The sequence below is a fragment of the Budorcas taxicolor genome, chromosome X, assembly GCF_023091745.1.
Source record: "Budorcas taxicolor isolate Tak-1 chromosome X, Takin1.1, whole genome shotgun sequence".
Classification (NCBI taxonomy): Eukaryota; Metazoa; Chordata; class Mammalia; order Artiodactyla; family Bovidae; genus Budorcas; species Budorcas taxicolor.
Window position 1 is genome coordinate 82,123,859 of NC_068935.1, and position 22,797 is coordinate 82,146,655.

Genomic DNA, 22,797 nt, shown 5'->3' on the forward strand with positions numbered 1-22,797 from the left:
TCCCTGTCCTTCACCATCTCCTGGAGTCTGCTCAAACTCATGTCCATTGAATCAGTGATGCCATCCAACCATCTCATCCTCTGTCACCCCCTTCTCCTCTTGCCCTCAATCTTTCTGAGCATAGGGTCTTTTCCAATGCACCACCTCTTCCCATCTGGTCGCCAAAGTATTGGAGCTTCAGCTTCAGCATCAGTCCTTCCAATGAATATTCAGGGTTGATTTCTTTAGGATTGACTACTTTGATCACCTTGCTGTCCAAGAAACTCTTAAGAGTCTTCTCCAGTGTTCATAACCATGTCAATTACAAATGCCAAGATGTGGAAGCAACCTAAGTATCCATCAACAGATGAATTGATAAAGCAGCCATGGTATATATATGTACAATGAAATACAACTAAGCCACAAGAGGAATGAAATTTTGTCATCTGCAACAACATGGATCGACTTGGAGGGTATTATGCTAAGTGAAATAAGTCAGATAGAGAAAGACAGATACTCCTTGTTATCATTTATATGTGGAATCTAAAAAAAGTTAAATGGATGTACATAGCAAAGCCACAACAGACTCACAGATATAGAAAACAAACTAGTGGTTACCAGTGGGTAGAGGGAAAGGGGGAAGGGTAAGATAGTGGTAGGGGACTAAAGTACAAAGTGTATGCTTACTAAGTCACTTCAGTCCTGGCAATCTTGGTGTGACCCTATGGACTGTAGTCCCCCAGGGTCCTCTGCCCATGGGAATTTTCCAGACAAAATACTGGAGTGGGTTGTCATGCCCTCCTCCAGGGGATCTTCCTGACCCAGGGATCGAACCTGCCTCTCATGTCTCCTGCACTGGCAGGCAGGTTCTTTACCAGTAGCACCACCTGGGAAATGCTATACAAAGTAGTGTGTATAAAATTAAGCTACAAGGATATATTCTACAGCGCAGGAAATATAGCTAATATTTTATAACTTTGAATGGAGTATAATCTATAAAGATATTGAATCACTGTATTGTACTCCTGAAACTAATATTGTAAATCAACTATACTTTAAAAGAAAAACTACTAGTTTGCAACCTCAGTGCCCTGTTTCAGGCATAGATCAATACCATTGGGTAAAAGATTTTTCAGGAACAAGATATGCATAAAGTTTCAAAGTATTATCCACAGATTACTTACTAATTACAAATGAAAAACTTTATCTTTACAATGAAGTTATCTGGCAAACACTGCCTTAATTAATTGATCAAATTTAGCATCACTAATAATAATACAAACTGACCTGATGGGATATGGTAAGACGTATACAACATAAACAAATATTTTTGCCAAGAATGTTTCAGTTCAGTTCAGTCACTCAGTCGTGTCCGACTCTTTGTGACCCCATGAATCGCAGCAGGCCAGGCCTCCCTGTCCATCACCAACTCCTGGAGCTCACTCAGACTCACGTCCATCGAGTCAGTGATGCCATCCAGCCATCTCATCCTCTGTTGCCCCCTTCTCCTCCTGCCCCCAATCTTCCTGAGCATAGGGTCTTTTCCAATGCACCACCTCTTCCCATCTGGTCGCCAAAGTATTGGAGCTTCAGCTTCAGCATCAGTTCTTCCAATGAAATTTCAGGGTTGATTTCCTTTGCAGTTGACTGGTTTGATCACCTTGCAGTCCAAGGGACTCATAAGAGTCTTCTCTCCAGGACCACAGTTTGAAAACATCAGTTCTTCAGCACTCAGCCTTCTTTATGATCCAACTGTCACCTCTGTACATGACTACTGGAAAAATCATAGTTTGACTATATGGACCTTTGTGGGTAAAGTGATATCTCTGCTTTTTAAAATGCTGTCTAAGTTTGTCATAGTTTTACTTACAAGGAGCAAGTGTCTTTTAATTTCTTGGCTGTAGTCATCATCCACAGTTGATTTTGGAGCCCACGAAAATAAAGTCTGTCACTATTTCCATTTTTCCCCTTCTATTTGCCATGAAGTGATGGGACCAGATACCATGATCTTAGTTTTTGAATGTTGAGTTTTAAGCCAACTTTTTCATTCTCCTCTTTTATCCTAATCAAGAGGCTATTCAGTTCCTCTTCATTTTCTGCCACAGAGTGGTATCATCTGCATATCTGATGTTGTTGATATTTCTCCTGGCAATCTTAATTCCAGCTTGTGTTTCATCCAGCCCAGTATTTTGCATGATGTATTCTGCATAGAAGTTAGATAAGCAAGGTGTCAATATACAGCCTTGACATATTCCTTTCCCAAATTTGAACCAGTCCTTTGTTTCCTCTCTGGTTCTAACAGTTGCTTCTTGACTCACATACAGGTTTCTCAGGAGGCAGGTAAGGTAGTCTTGTATTCCCATCTCTTTAAGAGTTTTCCACAGTTTGTTGTGATCCGCACAATTAAAGGATTTAGAATAGTCAACGAAGCAGAAGTAGACGTTTTTCTGGAATTCCTTTGTTTTTTCTATGATCTAGTGGATGTTGGCAATATGATCTCTGGTTCCTTTGCCTTTTCTAAATCCAGCTCACATATCTAAAATTTCTCAGTTCACATACTGTTGAAACCAATAACCTGCTAGTATGTGAAATAAGCACAATTGTATGGTAGTTAGAACATCTTGTGGCATTTCCCTTCTTTTGATTTGAATTAAAACTGACCTTTTCCAGTCCTGTGGCCACTGCTGAGTTTTCCAAATTTGTTGGCATATTGAGTGCAGCACTTCAACAGCTTCATCTTTTAGGATTTGAAATAGCTCCACTGGAATTCTGTCACTTCCACTAGCTTTGTTCATAGTAATGCTTCCTAAGGCCCACTTGATTTCATACTCAAGGATGTCTGGCTCTAGGTGAGTGATCCCACCATCATGGTTATCTGTGTCATTAAGACCTTTTTTGTATAGTTCTGTGTATTCTTGCCACCTCTTCATCTCTTCTGCTTCTGTTATGCACCTGTCCTAGAGTGTGCAAAAAAACTAACAAATACATATATCAAATCCCTTCCATTATTAGGAGCCCTTATCTTTTTCAGATTGTAACATGAATTCTGGCTCCCTCTTAGAAACAATGGCTTCTTAAAATCACTGTTATCAGGTGGCAGTTTTTATGTAATTGTCATAACTTCTACATGCATGAACATGGTCATTGCTGCTCATGTTGTAGTCATTTTAGCTAAATTGTATTCATTGTTGAATTTATTTTCTATTTAAAATGTCTTCAAAAGCATAATGAGTTGATAGTGAAATTTTTTTCTTTCTTAGTAGTACACAATACAATAATGATGTCATTGCAATTAATGACATTGGTGAAATTCAGGACATTTCACTGGCTATGTGTAAGTATTTAAAGTAAATTATGGATAACATAACACCAGTATAACACCAGTGGAAGAAACCAAAGCTGTCTACACATGGATGGTAATGTTAGCAAAAGCTCAGCTTCTCTGTATACTGTTTTGAATCTAATCTTGGTGACAGAGTTTTTGGGTGAAGTAGAAAAGAATGGCTTTATTATTTTGCCAGGCAAAGGGGGACACAGCAGGTTCCTGCTTCAAAAAAAAAAAAAAACTGCCTGTCACAACCCCAGAGGATTTGATAAAGGGTTTTATAACAATGGTTCAAGGATAAGGTCTCTGACAAGATTAGGGTGTGAGCAGGGCTTGTGCTCCTTTAATCTCATCTCAGGTGGTTGGTCTTCTAATCTTTTTGTTTTGTTTTCTCTTTCTTTTTGAATTATGAAATTATGATAACACATTTACAGAAGACTTAGAAAATACAGAACAAAGTTACATATAGTTCCACTATATATTACAATTATTTTTTCAGTAGATAAATTAAGATTTTTAGTTAGAGTTTCAATATCAAACTCCTAAAATTAATAGAATAAATATACAGAGGAGTAGAAGGATATAGAAGACCTGAAAAGCACCATGAACCAATTCAATATAATTAAGATTTATACAGTTTTCACACAACAGTAGAATAAAGTTCTATTCCAAAATGGCAACCCACTCCAGTGTTCTTGCCTGGAGAATCCCAGGGATGGTGGAGCCTGGTGGGCTGCCATCTAGGGGGTTGCACAGAATCAGACGCAACTGAAGCGACTTAGCAGCAGCAGCAAGTTCCTACAGACTGTAAACTTCTAATCTTGATGAGCTTCTCTGGTCTCTTTAATCTTGTCTCAGGTAGTTACTTGGCTGATCCTCACTTGATTAGCAATTGTTCAAATCTGCCCTTTGGATGCAAGGAAAGTCATGAAGGCTGGAATCTGTCTATAAGTAATGGGTGACAAAAAAGGCCTCCATGCCTGGGAGCCCCACAGGGCCCTGCTTGGTTTCAGGGACTGCTCACTTAGTGACAGACACTGACTCAATCTCATTCATTTAAAAACTATATTATTCAAGACTTTAGGTATATGCAATATTTAATACTGATATGTTGTTGTTGAGTATTTAATATTCAAACATAAAAAACAGAAGGAATAGTAAAAGGAACTCTCTCTCGTATGCCTACTACCCAGATTCAACAATTATCAACATGTAGCAAATCTTGTTTCATTTATATCCCTATTATTTATTATTTTCCCCTCCTCTATTTTATTTTGAAGGAAGTCTAAAACATTATATTACTTTATCTATAAATATTTCAGTATGTATATTTAAAATTAAAGTTCTTTGTACTTATCAATGCAATATAATTTATCATATCTTAAAAAAATTGTTAACAATTACTTAATATTATTAAATATTCTGTGATCAATTTTCCAGTAGTCTCAAATTTGTTATATGTTTTTCTTTGAATCAGGATCCAAATAGTATCCACACATAGAAATCTTTTCTAATATTTTTTTTAATTCTCTTAATCTCTAGCAGAAATCAGCAAAACGTTTTCTGGAAAGGATTAGACAATGCATACTGAAGGTTTTGTGAGGTATATGGACTTCCTCCAAGCTACTTAGTTCTACCATTGTAATATAAAACAGCCATTAAAATATGTGGATGAATACACAAAACAATTCTCCAGTGAAACTTTACCTACAAAAACATTGGATTTGGCTGAAGGGCTACAGTTTGGTGATTCCTTATCTATAGCAGTGGTTCTCAAACTTTTGTGTGTATCAAAATCACTTGTGTGTGTATTTGTCACTTAGTCCAACTCTTTGCAACCCCATGGACTCAGGCCTGCCAGGCTTCTCCATCCAACCATTGCCTTCTCCATCCAGCCATTGCCTTCTCCGTCCAGCCATTGCCTTCTCCAGAGGATCTTCCCAAGCCAGGGATTAAACCCTGGTCTCCTGAATTGCAGGCAGATTCTTTACCATCTGAGACACCAGGGAAGCCCATCAGAATCACTTGGAGGGCTAATAAAGAACATAGAGGCCAAGGTTTAATAGGATAGAGTCTCCATGATTTTTTTGTCATGTTCCTAATCTATAAGTTCCTTCTTTTGAATGAAATTATTTATTTATTTTTGGCTGTCCTGGGTCTTTTTTGCTACACGCAATCTTTCGCTAGTTGCAGCAAACGGGGGCTTCTCTCTAGTCATAGTACATAGACTTCTCATTGTGGTGGCTTCTCGTCACAGAACACAAGCTCCAGAGTGAATGGCTTTCTGTAGTTATGAAGCAGGTGAAATCTTCCTGGACCAAGAAATGAACCATGCCCATATGTCCTCTGCATTGGCAGATTCTTTACTGCTGTGTTTCAAGAGAGTGAGTTGTGAGTGGATGGTCATGTCCCACGCCTCAGGAAAGTCCCTGAGATGGCCAACAAGTGCAGATTCTTGGCTTTGCACAGGAAAGAATTCAAGGGTGAGCCATAATAAAGAAAAAGAAAGTTTATTCAGGGAGATACACACTCCATAGACCCATAGACAGAGTGTGGGCCATCTTAGAAGGCAAGAGGCAAGAGAGAGAAAGCACAGGGTTGACAGTTTTTATAGGACTGGGTAATTTATAGGCTAATGAGTGGGAGGATTTTTCCAGCTATTTGGGGGAAGAGGTGGGGATATCAGGGAGTTGGGCTCTGCCCACTTTTTGAACTTTCATGGTCAGCCTCAGGACTGTCATGGTGCCTGTAGTGTGTCATTTAGCTTGCTAGTGTATTACAATGGGGCTTCCCAGGTAGCTCAGTGGTAAAGAATATGCCTGCCAGACAAGTAGATATGGGTTCAATCCCAGGGTCAGGTTCGATCCCTGGAGGAGGAAATGGTAACCCATATCAGTTTTCTTGCCTGAAAAATCCCGTGGACAGAGGAGCCTGGTGGACTACAGTCCATAGGCTCACAAAGAATCAGACGTGACTGAGTGACTGAGCACACATGTATGACAATGAGCATATACTAAAGTTCATGAATTTGGGTAAACTCCAGGAGCTGGTGGTGGACAGGGAGGCCTGGTGTGCTGCGATTCACGGGGTTGGAAAGAGTCGGACACTACTGAGTGACTGAATTGAACTGAACTGATACTAAGGCTCAAGTTCTAGTGGAGGCCGACTTCCCACCATCTTCGACATACTTAGTTCTAGCCAGTCTGCAGTGTCCTTGGGCAATGTCATTCCTTCCTGCCCCATTCCTGTCTCCACTGGACCACTTTTTTTGTTGAGTCACTAAGTGGTGTCCGACATTTTTGTGAACCCATGGATTATAACTATCCATGTTTCTCTGTCCATGGAATTCTCCAGGCAAGAATACTGGGGTGGGTTTCCATTTCTTTCTCCAGGGGATCTTCCTGACCCAGGGATCAAACCGGAGATTCCTCCATTGCCAGGAAAATTGTTTACCACTAAGCCACCAAGGAAACCCTCAGTTCAGTTCAGTACAGTCACTCAGTTGTGTCCGACTCTTTGTGACCCTATGAACTTCAGCACACCAGGCCTCCCTGTCCATCACCAACTCCCGGAGTCCACCCAAACCCATGTCTATTGAGTCGATGATGCCATCCAGCCATCTTATCCTCTGTTGTCCCCTTCTCCTCCCACCCTCAATCATTCCAAGCATCAGTTCAGTTCAGTTCAGTTCAGTGGCTCAGTTCTGTCTGACTTTTTGCAACCCCATGAATTGCAGCACGCCAGGCCTCCTTGTCCATCACCAACTCCTGGAGTTCACTCAAACTCATGTCCATCGAGTCGGTGATGCCATCCAGCCATCTCATCCTCTGTCGTCCCCTTCTGCTTCTGCCCCCAATCCCTCCCAGCATCAGAGTCTTTTCCAGTGAGTCAACTCTTCACATCACGTGGCCAAAGTATTGGAGTTTCAGCTTTAGAATCATTACTTCCAAAGAACACCCAGGGCTGATCTCCTTCAGAATGGACTGGTTGGATCTCCTTGCAGTCCAAGGGACTCTCAAGAGTCTTCTCCAACACCACAGTTCAAAAGCATCAATTCTTCGGCACTCAGCTTTCTTCACAGTCCAACTCTCACATCCATACATGACCACTGATGGCCTGGACTAGACGAACTTTTGTTGGCAAAGTAATGTCTCTGCTTTTCAATATGCTATCTAGGTTGGTCATAATTTTCCTTCCAAAGAGTAAGTGTCTTTTAATTTCATGGCTGCAATCACCATCTGTAGTGATTTTGGAGCCCAGAAAAATAAAGTCTGACACTGTTTCCACTGTTTCCCCATCTATTTCCAATGAAGTGATGGGACCGGATGCCATCATCTTTGTTTTCTGAATGTTGAGCTGTAAGCCAACTTTTTCACTCTCCTCTTTCACTTTCATCACAGGCTTTTTAGTTCCTTTTCACTTTCTACCATAAGGGTGGTGTCCTCTGCATATCCGAGGTTATTGATATTTCTTGCAGCAATCTTGATTCCAGCTTGTGCTTCCTCCAGCCCAACGTTTCTCATGATGTACTCTGCATGTAAGTTAGATAAGCAGGGTGACAATATACAGCCTTGATGTACTCCTTTTCCTATTTGGAACCAGTCTGTTACTCCATGTCAAGTTCTAAATGTTGCTTCCTGACCTGCAAACATATTTCTCAGGAGGCACGTCAGGTGGTCTGGTATTCCCATCTCTTTCAGAAATTTCCACAGTTTATTGTGATCCACACAGTCAAAGGCTTTAGCATAGCCAATAAAGCAGAAATAGATGTTCTTCTGGAACTCTCTTGTTTTTTCGATGATCCAGCGGATGTTGGCAATTTCATCTCTGGTTCCACTGCTTTTTCTAAAACCAGCTTGAACAGCTGGAAGTTATTGGTTCACATATTGTTGAAGCCTGGCTTGGAGAATTTTAAGCATCACTTTACCCGCGTGTGAGATCAGTGCAATTGTGCAGTAGTTTGAGCATTCTTTGGCATTGCCTTTCTTTGGGATTGGAATGAAAACTGACCTTTTCCAGTCCTGTGGCCACTGCTGAGTTTTCCAAATTTGCTGGCATATTGAGTGCAGCACTTTCACAGCATCATCTTTCAGGATTTGAAATAGCTTAACTGGAGTTCCATCACCTCCACTAGGTTTGTTTGTAGTGATGCTTCCTAAGGCCCACTTGACTTCACATTCCAAGATATTTGGCTCTAGGTGAGTGACCACACCATGGTGATTTCTGGGTCCTGAAGATATTTTATGTACATTGCTTCTGTGTATTTTTTTTCTTTTTCTTTTCCTTTTTTATTTATTTAAGTTTATTTATTATTATTATTTTTTTTTTACTTTACAATATTGTATTGATTTTGCCACACATCAACATGAATCCGCCACACCACCTCTTCTTAATATCTTCTGCTTCTGTTTGGTCCCTACCATTTCTGTCCTTTATTGAGCCCATCAGATGTACTATTAGTTCCTTCTTCATCTTTTTCTTTTTTCTTATAACTTATTTGTTAAATAAAGCAGGTAATTTGTTCTTTAGTTTACCATAGTTGAATCAAAAGGCTTGCTCTGATTCAAGTTCTTTTTATTTCTTTTTTGTGCGATTTGAGTTTTTGTTGTTGTTGTTGTTATTTTGGATTTTCTTTGAGAGGGTGTTTCAAGTAAGGAGGGCAAACATACTTAATAAATGGTTCTGTGTTCTTCCAACAGTAGACACATAATGTGTGACTGTCTTTTTTTCTAATTATTTTCCAGAGAGGATGCTCATAGAGTCACTGAATGGCAGAGCCAAAAGGCTTTTTGGATTACACAATAATCTTATTTTAGATGTGAATGAACAGATACTTAGGGATAGAAAAAGATATGCCCAAAGTCATATAACACATTATTGATGGAACCAGTTTAATGAACTTATTTAGGTTTTGCTTTTATTTTTTTCATGCTTGTTGAGGTTTAATTGACAAATAAAGTTGTATAATTTATGCTGTATAACTTATATACCATAATGACATTTGGTATATCTATATTCTGTGAAATAAATGCCATAATAAAGCTAATTAGATGCCAGTTTGATCCCTGGCTTGTGAGGATCCCTTGAAGAAAGAAATGACCACCCACTCCAGTATTCTTGCTTGGGAAATTCCATGGACAAAACAGCCTGGCAGGCTATAATCCATGGGGTCGCAAAAGAGTTGGACACAACTTAGTGACTAAATAACAACATCACCTCATATAGTTACCATTTTCTTTCTTCCTCCCTTCCTTCCATCCTTCCTTCCTTCCTCGCTTTTTCTTTTTCTTTCTTTTTAGTAAGAACACTTATGATATACCCTGTTAGTAAATTTCAAGAGGAAAATGCAATATTGTTAACTACATTCATATTGATATATATTAGATCTCCAAACTTACTCATCTTATGTACCTGAAACTTTGTACCTCTTGACCAATATCACCCCATTTTTCCACCACACTCCTCAGTCTCTGGCAACTACCATCATTTCACTCTCTGTGTCCGGCTTATTTCACTTAACATAGTGTCCTCCATGTTGATCCATGTTATTGCAAATGGCAGGATTTCCTTCTTTTGAAAGGTGTATTGATAAACCATTGTATGTATACCCTTATCTGTTTGTCCATCTAAAGACACAGGCTATTGTGACTAATGCTGCAATGAATATAGGAATACAGATATTCTCTTTGAAATTTTGATTTCATTTCCTTTGGATATGTACCTAGAACTGGGATTATTGGATAATAAAGTAGGAATTTTGATTAGATGGTTTAGATCAGAGGTTATAAATTAAAATGTCTATAAAAACAAAACTTATAACCTCCTATCTAAACCATTCAATCAAAGTTATTTTTTCCTAAACTTGAGGCTTCTTAAGTGCTGTGATTAGTCACTCAGTTATGTCCAACTCTTTGCAACCCCATGGACTGTAGCCCACCAGGCACTTCTGTCCATGGGGATTCTCCTGGCAGGAATACTGAAATGGGTTGCCATGTCTTCCTCCAGGGGATCTTCCCAAACTGGAATCAAACCCAGGTCTCTTTCATTACAGGCCGATTCTTTACTGTCTGAGCCACCAGGGAAGCCCTTCTTATAACCTCCCTATAATACCTGTTTCTTTGTTTTAAATTTGATCTTCAAAAAGTTGTACCCATTTTCTCTAGTCTAAGTGACCTAGAGAATTTAAGATTTCTTTGCTCTCAATTCATGTTACCAACTCCTACATAATTCACTACTCATGATGCCCTTATTTTTGGTTTTGTTCATCTTATTAACCAAAAATTATGCCTCTTAATGGTTTTCAAAATGTATAATAAAAGGAGATATATCACATGGAAAGAAATTTCCCCAGAGAATAGAGTAACTGTCAAATCTCATAAGAAGACCAAGAAGGAAAAGAATGTCTTAAATGAAATACCAAGCAAATACATCAGAGAAATATAAGGTAGCTTTAGCTTAAAAAGGATCCCATTGGGGCTGATTTCTTGACAGGAACTAGATACTAGATAAGGAGGCAGTGGGATGCAATGAGATGACTGTAAGACTTGGAGCCCAACAGATATGGGTTTGAATCCCTGTATTGCCATATACTCACAATTGACCTTGACTAAGTGCTTTTCCCTCTGTGAAACTAGGCTTCAGAGATCAAATACTACGCCTTTTGGAGTTATGGGATTAGGTGAACTGCATATTCAACCAAAGTAACTTTCTTGCAAAACTCTAAGAAGGAGATAAGCAATCATACATGCTGGAGGCTGTTGTCTCACTAGTGTCCTTGATTTGTTACTAATGGTTTAGCCATTCTGGATCCCTTGGTGGCAGCATGGAGTTGCTTTTCTATTTCAACATCTAAACAATTCTGTCACTAAAGAATAAAGGTTAATTAATTGTGTAAGTATTTAAGGTTGAAAGGGATCCATCACCAGTCCAGCTATATCAAAGGCCAGTGAATAGTTACTGTTCATTATCATCTGAATGGTACCCAGCCTTTGTCATGGGATTAACAGATTTCGTTAGGATTTGTTTAAGGATTCAGTCCCTGTCAATTTACTCAGTGACTAGAGCCTGCCTCTTGATGCCAGTGAATCTTTCAAGGGCCTTGATCTGGACAGGATTTTCAATTTGGTTTTCAGTGAGCTATTCCACTGCCTTATCCCCTCAACTCACAACCAAAGTGACCAAGGGCCAAACAGTTTTTACTTGGCTGCCTGAACTACTACTACATAAAAGAGCACTAGAGTCTCTCAGTTCTATCAAAATAATTATCAGTATCTGCTCTGTGTGAGGCACACACACACTTGGAAGTTATTTATCAATTAGTAGGAAAGGCAGATAGGAAACAGAAAATTGCAACATGCTAGACTTACCAATGGTGTCAATCAAGATGAGGACAGTGGGCTAAGAGAGCCCTGAAGAAGATGTCACCTAAAGTGAATCCCAAAGGATAAATAGACATTCTTTGGATATAGGAGGATGGAGACATTAGAAACAGAGGAAATAGCATGAAGCAAATATATGGAGATCTGAAATAGCATAATACAGCCAGAAAACCTTATCTAGGCAGTGTAGTATATGTGTCAACATTTTAGGATTCAGTAAATTAAAATGGACCGGGGGGGGGGGGTAAATTTAATTCAGATGACCATTATGTCTACTATTCTGGGGCAAGAATCCCTTAGAAGAAACGGAGTATCCCTCATAGTCAACAAAGGAGTCCGAAATGCAGTACTTGAGTGCATTCTCTAAAATGAAAGAATGATCTCAGTACATTTCCAAGGCAAACCATTCAACATCACAGTAATCCAAGTGTATGCCCCAACCACTAATGCGGAAGAAATACAGGTTGAATGGTTCTATGAAGACCTACAAGACCTTCCAGAACTAACACCAAAAAAGGATTTCCTTTTCAGCATAGGGGACAGGAATGCAAAAGTATGGAGTCAAGAGATGCCTAGAGCAACAGGCAAGTTTGGCCTTGGAGTACAAAATGAAGTAGGGCAGAGGCTAACAGAGTTTTGCCAAGAGAACGCACTGATCATAGCAAATACCGTCTTCCAACAACACAAGAGACAACTCTACACATGGACATCACCAGATAATCAATACTGAAATCAGATTGATTATGTCCCTTGCAGCCAAAGATGGAGAAGCTCTATACAGTCAACAAAAACAAGACCTGGGGCTGACTGTGGCTCAGATCATGAACTCCTTATTGAAAAATTCAGACTCAAATTGAAGAAAGTAGGGGAAACCACTAGGCCATTCAGGTATGACCTAAATAAAATCCCTTATGATTATACAGTGGAAGTGACAAATAGATTCAAGGGATTAGATCTGGTAGACAGAGTGCCTGAAGAAATATGGATGGAGGTTTGTAACAATGAACAAGAGGTGACCAAAACCATCCCAAAGAAAAATAAATGCAACAAGGCAAAATGGTTGTCTGAGGAGGCCTTACAAATAGTTGAGGAGAGAATAGAAGAGAAAGGCAAAGGATAAAGGGAAAGATACACCCATCTGAATGCAGAGGTGCAGAAAATAGCAAGAAGAGAAAAGAAAGCCTTCTTAAATGATCAATGGAAGGAACTAGAGGAAAGCAATAAAATGGGAAAGACTAACGATCTCTTCAACTAGCAAAGCTAATGCATACAGCATCATTTCATTCCTTTTTCAGTGATGTGTGGCATATTTCTTTTTTGCTACAGTCTTTATAATGTAATTTTATAAAGTAATATAAAATTTTTAACTCAGAATGTTATGAAGGAATGTGTTGACCTTAAGCATTTTAAAAGGTTACAAAAATAATGTACAGTAGTAACAAGAAATGAAACATAACAGAGGTGTACCAAGCACAAAACCAGTTACCCTACTCCTCACATTTTATTTGTATGATTCTTAATATGTACCTTTTTTGTTATTGGACAGGATAGGTAGATTTTGATTAAATTGTGGGAAAAGGCCCAATAGGAGGAAAAAGCAAATCATATTTGATTCAAAAGATAGTTAACTGTACTTTTTATTATTCTACTTATGCTTTATTTTGTAACTACTACTAGTCTGTCTCCCCGTGTAAACTGTGATCTTCTTGATAGCAGAGACAAGGGTATTTTCATTTTTTATACAGTACTTTGCACATAGTAGGCACTCATATGTTATTTGAACTGAATGCACAGTAGAAAGTGCCATGAACTGGATTTTTTTGCTCTGCTCTCTTGTTCAGCATTGTTGTGTTTTAACTCAGTGACCTGGGGCAAGCTGCTTCATCATTCTGTGTCTCAGTGCAGGTAATTCACCAGGAAGGTCAGAGACTGTGTCCCTTATGGCTCCTTCCAACTCTAAATACTTGTAACTTTATATGTAGGCTAGAAATTATTTCCATAATTGTTAACCTTTTTTTTCATATTTATATAGTGCTTGTAATTTGAAAAAAAAAGGGTATATATATATATATATATATATATATATGTATGTGTGTGTATATATATATATGTATATATGTTTATATGTATATATGTATATACATATAAACTAGTCTATCTCGGAGAAGGCAATGGCAACCCACTCCAGTACTCTTGCCTGGAAAATCCCACAGGTGGAGGAGCCTCGTTGCAGTCCATTGGGTCGTGAAGAGTCGGACACGACTGAGCGACTTCACTTTCACTTTTCACTTTCATGCATTGGAGAAGGAAATGGCAACCCACTCCAGTGTTCTTGCCTGGAGGATCCCAGGGATGGGGGAGCCTCATGGGCTGCCATCTATGGGGTCGCACAGAGTCGGACATGGCTGAAGCGACTAGCAGCAGCAGCAGCAGCAGCAGCAATCTCTTCAAGAAAATTAGAGATATCAAGGGAACATTTCATGCAGAGATGAGCACAATAAAGGACAGAAACTGTAAGGACCTAACAGAAGCAGAAGTGATTAAGAAGACATGAGAAGAGTACACAGAATAGCTATACAAAAAGAGGTCTTAATGATTTGGATTACCACAATGGTGTGGTCACTCACCTAGAGCAAGACATCCTAGAGTGTGAAGTCACGTGGACTTTAGGAGGCATTACTAGGAACAAAGCTAGTGGAGGTGATGGAATTCTAGCTGAGCTATTTCAAATCTTAAAAGTGATGCTGTTAAAGTGCTGCACTCAATATGCCAGCAAATTTGGAAAACTGAGCAGTGGCCACAAGCCTGGAAAAGGTCAGTTTTCTTTCCAGTCCCAAAGGGCAATGCTAAATAATGTTCAAACAACCTCACAGTTACACTCATTTCACATGCTAGGAAGGTAATGCTCAAACTCCTTCAAGCTAGGCTTCAGCAGTACATGAACCGAGAACTTCCAGATGTACAAGCTAGATTTAGAAAATGCAGAGTAACAGAGATCATATTGCCAACAACAATTGGATCATAGAAAAAGCAAGGGAATTCCAGAAAAACATCTTCTGCTTCATTGACTACTTGAAAGCATTTGACTGTATGGATCACATCAAATTGTTTAAAATTCTTAAAGATATGGGTATACTTTGGTATACCCACCTTACCTGCCTCTTGAGAAATTTGTATGCAGGTCAAGAAGCAAAAGTTAAAACTGGACATGGAACAATGGGTTGGGTCATAATTAGGAAAGGATTACATCAGGATGTATATTGTCATCCTGCTTATTTAACTTATATGCAGAATATATCATATGAAATGCTGGGCTGAATGAATCACAAACTGGAATCAAGATTGCTGGGATTAATATCAGCAACCTCACATATGCAGATGATACCACCCTTATGGCAGAAAGTGAAGAGGAGCTAAAGAGCCTCTAGATGAGTTTGAAAGAGGAGAGTGAAAAGGCTGGCTTAAAACTCAACATTCAAAAACTAATATCATGAATGACACTTAGTCCCATCACTTCATGGCAAATAGATGAGGAAAAAAATGGAAACAACAGTGGATTTTATTTTCTTGGTCTCCAAGATGGCTGTGGATGGTGACTGAGGCCTTAAAATTAAGACACTTGCTCCCTGGAAAAAAAGCTGTGACAAACTTAGACAGCATCTTAAAAAGCAGAGACATCACTTTGCCAACAAACGTCCATATAGTCCACACTATGGTTTTTCCATTAGTCATGTACAGATGTGACAGTTGGACCATAGAGAAGGCTGAGTACTAAAGAACTGATGCTTTCAAACTGTGGTGCTGGAGAAGACTCTTGAGAGTCTTTTGGATGGCAAGGATATCAAGCCAGTCAATCCTAAAGGAAATCAACCCTGAATATTGAAAGGACTGATGCTTAAACTGAAGCTCCAATACTTTGGCCACTTGAAGAGAAGAGTTTTCTCATTGATAAAGACCTTGATGCTTGGAAAAATTTAGGGCAGGAGGAAAAACAGGCAACAGAGGATGAGATGATTGGTTGGCATCACTGATCCAATGAACATGAATCTAAGCAAACTCCAGGAGACAGTGAAGGACAGGGAAGCCAGACTTACTGCAGTCCACTGTAGCCTACCATAGACTGTAGCCTACAGGTTTCTCTATCCATGGGATTTTCCAGGCAAGAGTACTGGAGTGGGTGGCCATTTCCTTTCCCAGGGGATCTTCCCAACCCAGGGATCGAACCCAGGTCTCCCACATTGCAGGCAGACACTTTACCCTCTGAGCCACCAGGGAAGCCCAGTTACTACAGTCCATGGGGTTGCAAAGAGTCAAATACCACTTAGAGACTGAACAACAACAACCTATGGGTGTTATATGTCTGCAATTTTTAGATGGAGCCTCCCGGAGAGGTCATTATAATAGTAGATACTTCTAATTAAATATTTCTAGGATACCTTTCTAATGTAATTTAGCTCTATTTATTTCACAACCTTCTGAGATGTATACTATTTTCACAAGTGGGAAAGTTTAAGCCCAGAGAGGTTAGGTCACCAACATGCACTGTTACACATCTAATGGGTGACAGTGTTGGGATTCAAACCCAGGTCAGCTTCAGAGCCCAGGCTGTGCATTGAGATTGGAGGTAGGTGGCAAGTTACTGAAGAGTTTAATTGCTACTTTAAGGACAATTGGCAGTGCCCTATAAGTAATAGGAAGCCACTAAAGGTAATTTAAGTAAAGAACGTAATTAAGGACAAGAAAATTTTGGATTACAGGCCCTTCAGTAATCAAGCTAACTGATTATGGCTTCAGCCAAATCTCATTCATTGGACCTCTATTTTCTCATCTATAAAGTAAGGATAATGCAAAAGTGCTGTTCTTAAAGATCTCTTTTGGTTCTTTGAGCTCTTTGCCTCTCTAGCTAGAGCTGAGGAAGAGATTAGATTCCTGACTGCTAAGAGTGGTAGGAACTTTCTCTATGTGCTTTTTCTTTATATATGCTGTAACTCTTGCCCTGGAATGCCATCTTGCTTCTCACCTGTCTTTCCAGACACCATAGCCATCTACTTCCCTTCTCGTGACTTGTACAGTGCTACGAACTAAGTTAGCTATGTTTCACTTTGGCCCCTAATTAAACACTATCTTGTATTCTTTGCTAGTTGCTTCCTTTGTAATCTTTTCTTACCATTTATATTTTGGAACTCTCCTTTTCTTCTGCTTTGTAGTTTCTCTTACCCCCTAAAGCATCTAACACAGTTTTAGTTACAAGAGGGTCTTGGAAAAAATCTTGTTAATCATTTTCTTTCTCTTCTGGCAGTGTATGTGAGCACAGCAAAGAGAATCTTATGACCCCCTCTAACATGGGGGTGATCTTTGGGCCCACTCTCATGAGAGCTCAGGAGGACACTGTGGCTGCCATGATGAACATCAAATTCCAGAATATTGTGGTGGAAATCCTAATTGAGCACTTTGTCAAGGTATGTATTTCCTGTCCTCACCATCACTCCACCAAACATGTGACATTTTCCCCTAGCCAATTTTTAAAGCTGTATCTTCTCTCTGGCTCAGGTTACAATGGAAGGAAATTCCATATGATATAGTGACATTTAATAGCATTATTGACCTTGTGAAATTCATTTATTCAACAAACATTGCTTGAGTAGTCAACTATTTTTTTGTCAAGCTCCATGCAAGAATGTATAGAAGAAGAAAAATATCACAGTCCATACCTTTAAGGAATTAATTGTATAATATGGACACAATTATGTAAACAAAGGAAAATGATAGGTGTAAAAATGGTATTTGTACAATTAAACCATAAAGAAATGGTTTAAATCCCCTTATTTAAATCCCATCACATTCTGAAAGAATTTAAGGTGTTATATTTTTATGGTATGTAAAATATGAGGTAGTGTACATTATAATTAGGTCAAATCAAAAGTGAAAAATAATGATACAGACAGAAAATAAACCCAAGGATGAAGCTAGACAAGAAATATTTATTGACAAGTCCTATACACTTGCCTGGAGAATCCTAGGGACGGGGGAGCCTGATGGGGTCGCACAGAGTTGGACACGACTGAAGTGACTTAGCAGCAGCATACACTTGCTATGAATGACCCTACATTTGACTCTTAGCTTTCTAGCAGCCAGTACCCTCTTCAGTTCAGTCGCTCAGTCGTGTCCGACTCTTTGTGACCCCATGAATTGCAGCACACCAGGCCTCCCTGTCCATCACCAACTCCTGGAGTTCACTCAGACTCAGGTCCATCGAGTCAGTGATGCCATCCAGCCATCTCATCCTCTGCTGTCCCCTTCTCCTCCTGCCCCCAATCCTTAGCAGAGCACAATTCAATAAAAAAGTTTCTTCATGGGGAAGGGACTGGTGATATAGTCCAGGTGGTATGTACCATTCAAATCCAAGCTCTTAGGATAGGATACATTAGGTAAGATACATAGATTAAGCTGCTAAGACACCACAACAGCTTCAAGACATTTATTTCTTGGTTCTGTAACAGTTCAGCAAGTTTGTCCAGGCCTGATAAGGTGATTTCACAAGGACTATAACTCAGGTTACTTCTTTGTTGTTCTGTCATCCCTAAGGTGTTGCTTCACTTACATGACCAAGTGTTTTCTACATTATATCAACTGGGAGGGATGAAAGAAAGGAAGAGGATATAGCTGTTTCCTTTAAGGCAATGACCTGGAAGTCTCACATATTACTTTTATTTACATACCATTTATCAGAACTTAATCTCATGGTCACATCTAGCTATAAGCTGCTGCTGCTGCTAAGTCACTTCAGTCGTGTCCGACTCTGTGCGACCCCATAGATGGCAGCCCACCAGGCTCCACCGTCCCTGGGATTCTCCAGGCAAGAACACTGGAGTGTGTTGCCATTTCCTTCTCCAATGCATGAAAGTGAAAAGTGAAAGTGAAGTTGCTCAGTCATGTTCAACTCTTCACGACCCCATGGACTGCAGCCTACCAGGTTCCTCCGTCCATGGTGGGTTGCCATTGTCTTCTCCACTAGCTATAAGAGAAGCAGGGAAATTTAGTTTTTATTTGGGGCAGCCATGTGTCCAGCTAAGACTTTAGTTTTTTTACTAAAAGAAATAGATCATGGGTTTGGGGAACAATTGGTATTCTTTGCCATAATATCTTTGTTACCTTAAATAATGTAACTTCTCTGGTAGTCATTTTTTTTTCAGCTGAAATGTGAAGTTGATAATAAACACATGCTGTGTGATAGTTGTGCTTCCCAGGTGGCTCAATGGTAAAGAATCTACCTGACAATGCGAAGCTGCAGGAGACTCTGGTTCAATCCCCTAGCCAGGAAGATCCCCTGGAGGAGGAAATGGCAACCCACTCCAGTATCCTTGCCTGGGAAATATCATGAATGAGGAGACTGGTGGGCTACTGTTCATGGTACCGGTAGCAAGAGTCAGACATGACTGAAGCAACTGAGCACACACCCACATGTGATAGTTACATGCCCCAAACTTAGCTAGTGACAAACCTGGAATTTAAATCCAAGTACCTGGCTCAGAGTTGAAGTATTTAATCACTATGCTGTGCTGCCTCAGCAATCATTTTGGTACAGTTGTATTACTGGGTATATACGGGGCACTTTGGGTTTATCAAAGATGGGTACTTGCAGAGAAGTACAACCTATATCAGTATTTAAAGTGGGAAAGAAAGGAAAATAGGGAAATGAAATTTCCAGAAGATGGTCCAGCATGAACTAAGGCCCAAGGGCCTAAAATCCCTAACCATTTTATGTTATTGGATCATGAAATGGAAATAGGAGTGGCAGGAGATGTGATTGGAGGCAGACAGTGGCCATATCCTAAAATGACTAGACTCTGACTCATTAAGGAGTTTGGAATGTTTGAAATAGTTCTTGCAAGTGATAGCTTATGATGAAAGATGTTGGAGTCTGATCTCCAAAGAAGACTTAGCTTTGGGACCAGGGACCAGGCTTGATCACTCAAAAGCTTTTGTGTAGCAGATTTTTATTAAACTGAAAAAGGGACAGAGAAAGCTTCTGACATAGACATCAGAAGGAGGCCAAAGAGTGCCCCCCTGTTAGTCTTAGCAAGGGAGCTACTTTTTAATTGATTATTATAATAAATCAAAAGAATGTCTCAAGGTTGTAAAGATCTTACTAGACCCATTCCCACAACTTACATTTTAAGATGATAGGATTAGAACTAACAATAGAAAGATCTAACTAGACCCACTCCCATAATATACATTTTAAGATAACAGGATTAGTTAGAAGGTTTTCAAGAAGGAGAAACTGTTCTCAAGCAGGATACATTATTGTTATATAATCCTTAGTACAGAGTTTAAGCTGAGTTGTTTTGTTATGTAATTATTAGCTCTGGGCTTAAAGAAAAAAACATTTTATGTGACTAAGTAATGTAGAAAAAAATGTTTGTCCTTTCCTCCTCTTTGAGAATTCCAGACCACTATCTCCTCCTTGAGAGCCCCAGACCCCTTTCTGCTCCTCGGGGACCCCGGACTTCTTATCAACTGGCCTAGAAATTGACTCTCTTACAAGCTTGGGAAAGCCTTGCTTCAAACTTAAGTAGTATGATGAAGACTTACATTTGGGATACTGTGTGGATGGGGCTGTACTTCATACATGTAAGAAATACAGAATGAGAAAATTTTGGAGGGATGGAGAAAAAGATCAATTTGGGCCATATTGGATTTGAGATTTCTGAAATATATCCAGAGATCAATATCTTAGAAGTAGTTGACTATGAATCCAAAGCAGGAATTGACAAACTTTTAAAAATTAATTTATATTTTTATTGTAGGATAATTACTTTATATAATTTTGTTGTTTTCTGTCAAACCAATAAAATTCCATTGGCAAAACTGGCAGCAGACCTGTGAGCTATAATTTTCTGACTCATGGTCTGAAGAGCAAATATTATATATTGATTAACTGGTTTGGTTCATTCATTCAGAAAATATGTATTGAGTACCCACATTTGTGATGTGGAGAGCTGACTCATTTGAAAAGACCCTGATGCTGGGAAAGATTGAGGGCAGGAGGAAAAAGGGACGACAGAGGATGAGATGGCTGGATGGCATCACCAACACAATGTACATGGGTTTGGGTGGACTCTTGATTTGGTGATGGACAGGGAGGCCTGGCGTACTGCGGTTCATGGGGTCGCAAAGAGCCAGACACAACTGGGCGACTGAACAGAACTGAGCTGAACCCACATTTGCCAGGTATTGTTTTAGGCGCTGGAGATACAACCTTTATGTAAATTAGAAAAGCAGTGTCCATGTAAGTAAAATATATAGTATATTAAATGGTGATGACCATTAAGATGAACAGTAAAGCAGAAAAGGGGCATAGGAATAGTTGAGAGAAGTGATTTTCAAATTTTAAATACAGTGCCCAGGAAGACCTCATTGGTCTTCTGAGAAGACCTACCTCTTCTGAGAAGAGACCTACAAGAAATAAAGGAATAGTTCATTCAGGTGTCAGTGGAGAAAGCAATCTAGGCTGAAGAAATGTTAAGTAGAAAATGTCTGAGGCAGAAATGTGCTTATCATGTTCATGGTACAAAAATGAGGCCAGATTGGCTAGAATGGATGAATCAAAAGAAGAAACAGAAGAATATAGGTTCAGAGAGGAAATAGGGAGGGAGAGCTGAATAGATCCTATAGGGCCTTAGAAACCTTTGGAAGGAATTTGACTTTGCTATCTGAGTAGGATAAAGTGATGTTTTTGACTAGAGAAATGACATGATTTGACTTAATAGAAATATTCTGGATGGATAACAGCTGTAGGGGAACAAGGGTAGAAGCAAGAAGACTGATTAGGAACCTGTTTCAATAATGGAATTAAGAAGTGGTTTGTACCTCAGATGATGGTGGTACAAACAGTGGAGATGGTGAAAAATGGTTAGATTCTAAATAATTTCGAAGGCAGAGCTGTCAGGACTTGCTGACAAATCATATGTGGAATATGGGAGACAAAGAGGAGTCATTGATAACTTCGAGGTTTTATATCTTAGCAACTGGAAGGATGAAGTTGCCATTTTACTATGATGGATAGGCTGAGGAAGGAGAAGAATTGGAAAAAAAAAGAAGAGCATGAGTTCAGTTTGGGACAAGTTATGATAGATAGGCTTGTGAGACCTCTGAGGTAAGATAGGAAAACAAGATTAGGGACATACAGTTGGCCTTTTATAGCATAGAAGCAGTGGTTAAAACCATGCGAGCAAATAGTCTTGCCTAGGGAATACTTGAAGCAGGAGAATAAATGTTAGACCAAAGATTGAAACCTAGGGAGTGCCAATGTTTTAAGGGTCATTAGAAGAGACCACAAAATAAATTCAAAAAAAAAAAAAAAAAAGAAGAAGAAGAAGAACGTTCAGTTACAGGAGAATGAGGAGCTAGGGAGTCATAGACTCCTGGAAAGGAGATGGTTTTCGGAAGGAACAAGTGGACAGTGGTTTCCAGTTCCCAAGACATGTCATGTAAGACAGGTACTGAAAAGTATCTACTGTTTTAAGTGTTTTTAAAATTTTTAAATATGAGCTGCTGCTACTGCTGCTGCTAAGTTGCATCAGTCATGTCCGACTCTGTGCGACCCCATAGATGGCAGCCCGCCAGGCTCCCCCGTCCCTGGAATTCTCCAAGCAAGAACACTGGGGTGAGTTGCCATTTCCTTCTCCAATGCGTGAAAGTGAAGTCGCTCTTAGCGACCTCGTGGACTACAGCCTATGAGGCTCCTCCGTCCATTGGATTTCCCAGGCAAGAGTACTGGAGTGGGGTGCCATTGCCATCTCCATAAATATGAGCAATACATGGTAAAAATTTCCAACCATGAAGAAAGTGTAGAATAAAAGAGAATTCCACCCTTTACCTATTCTCAACTCCTGGTTCCAATTGTCATTTCAATAATTTCTTCTTTGTCATTCTGTCAAAGAAAAGCAGTACATATACACATACACAAATGCATTAATGTGCATATTTTATTCCTCTACTTGAAAAGGTTAAAAACACTAGACACTATATATGAAACCAGCACAGAACAGAAACAGACTCATAGACTTAGACAACAAATTTATGGCTAATAGGGGAGTAGAGTAAAGGGCA

General features: G+C 39.5%; 1 protein-coding gene across 1 annotated transcript in view; it reads left to right on the forward strand.

The window, feature by feature from the left end:
- Positions 1-22,797, forward strand: part of OPHN1 (oligophrenin 1) — a 597,166-nt gene that overhangs the window by 460,240 nt on the left and 114,129 nt on the right. The window contains exon 18 of the mRNA XM_052663238.1: positions 16,982-17,141. Coding sequence (XP_052519198.1) covers positions 16,982-17,141 — 160 coding nt within the window. The remainder of the gene's footprint in view (positions 1-16,981; positions 17,142-22,797) is intronic.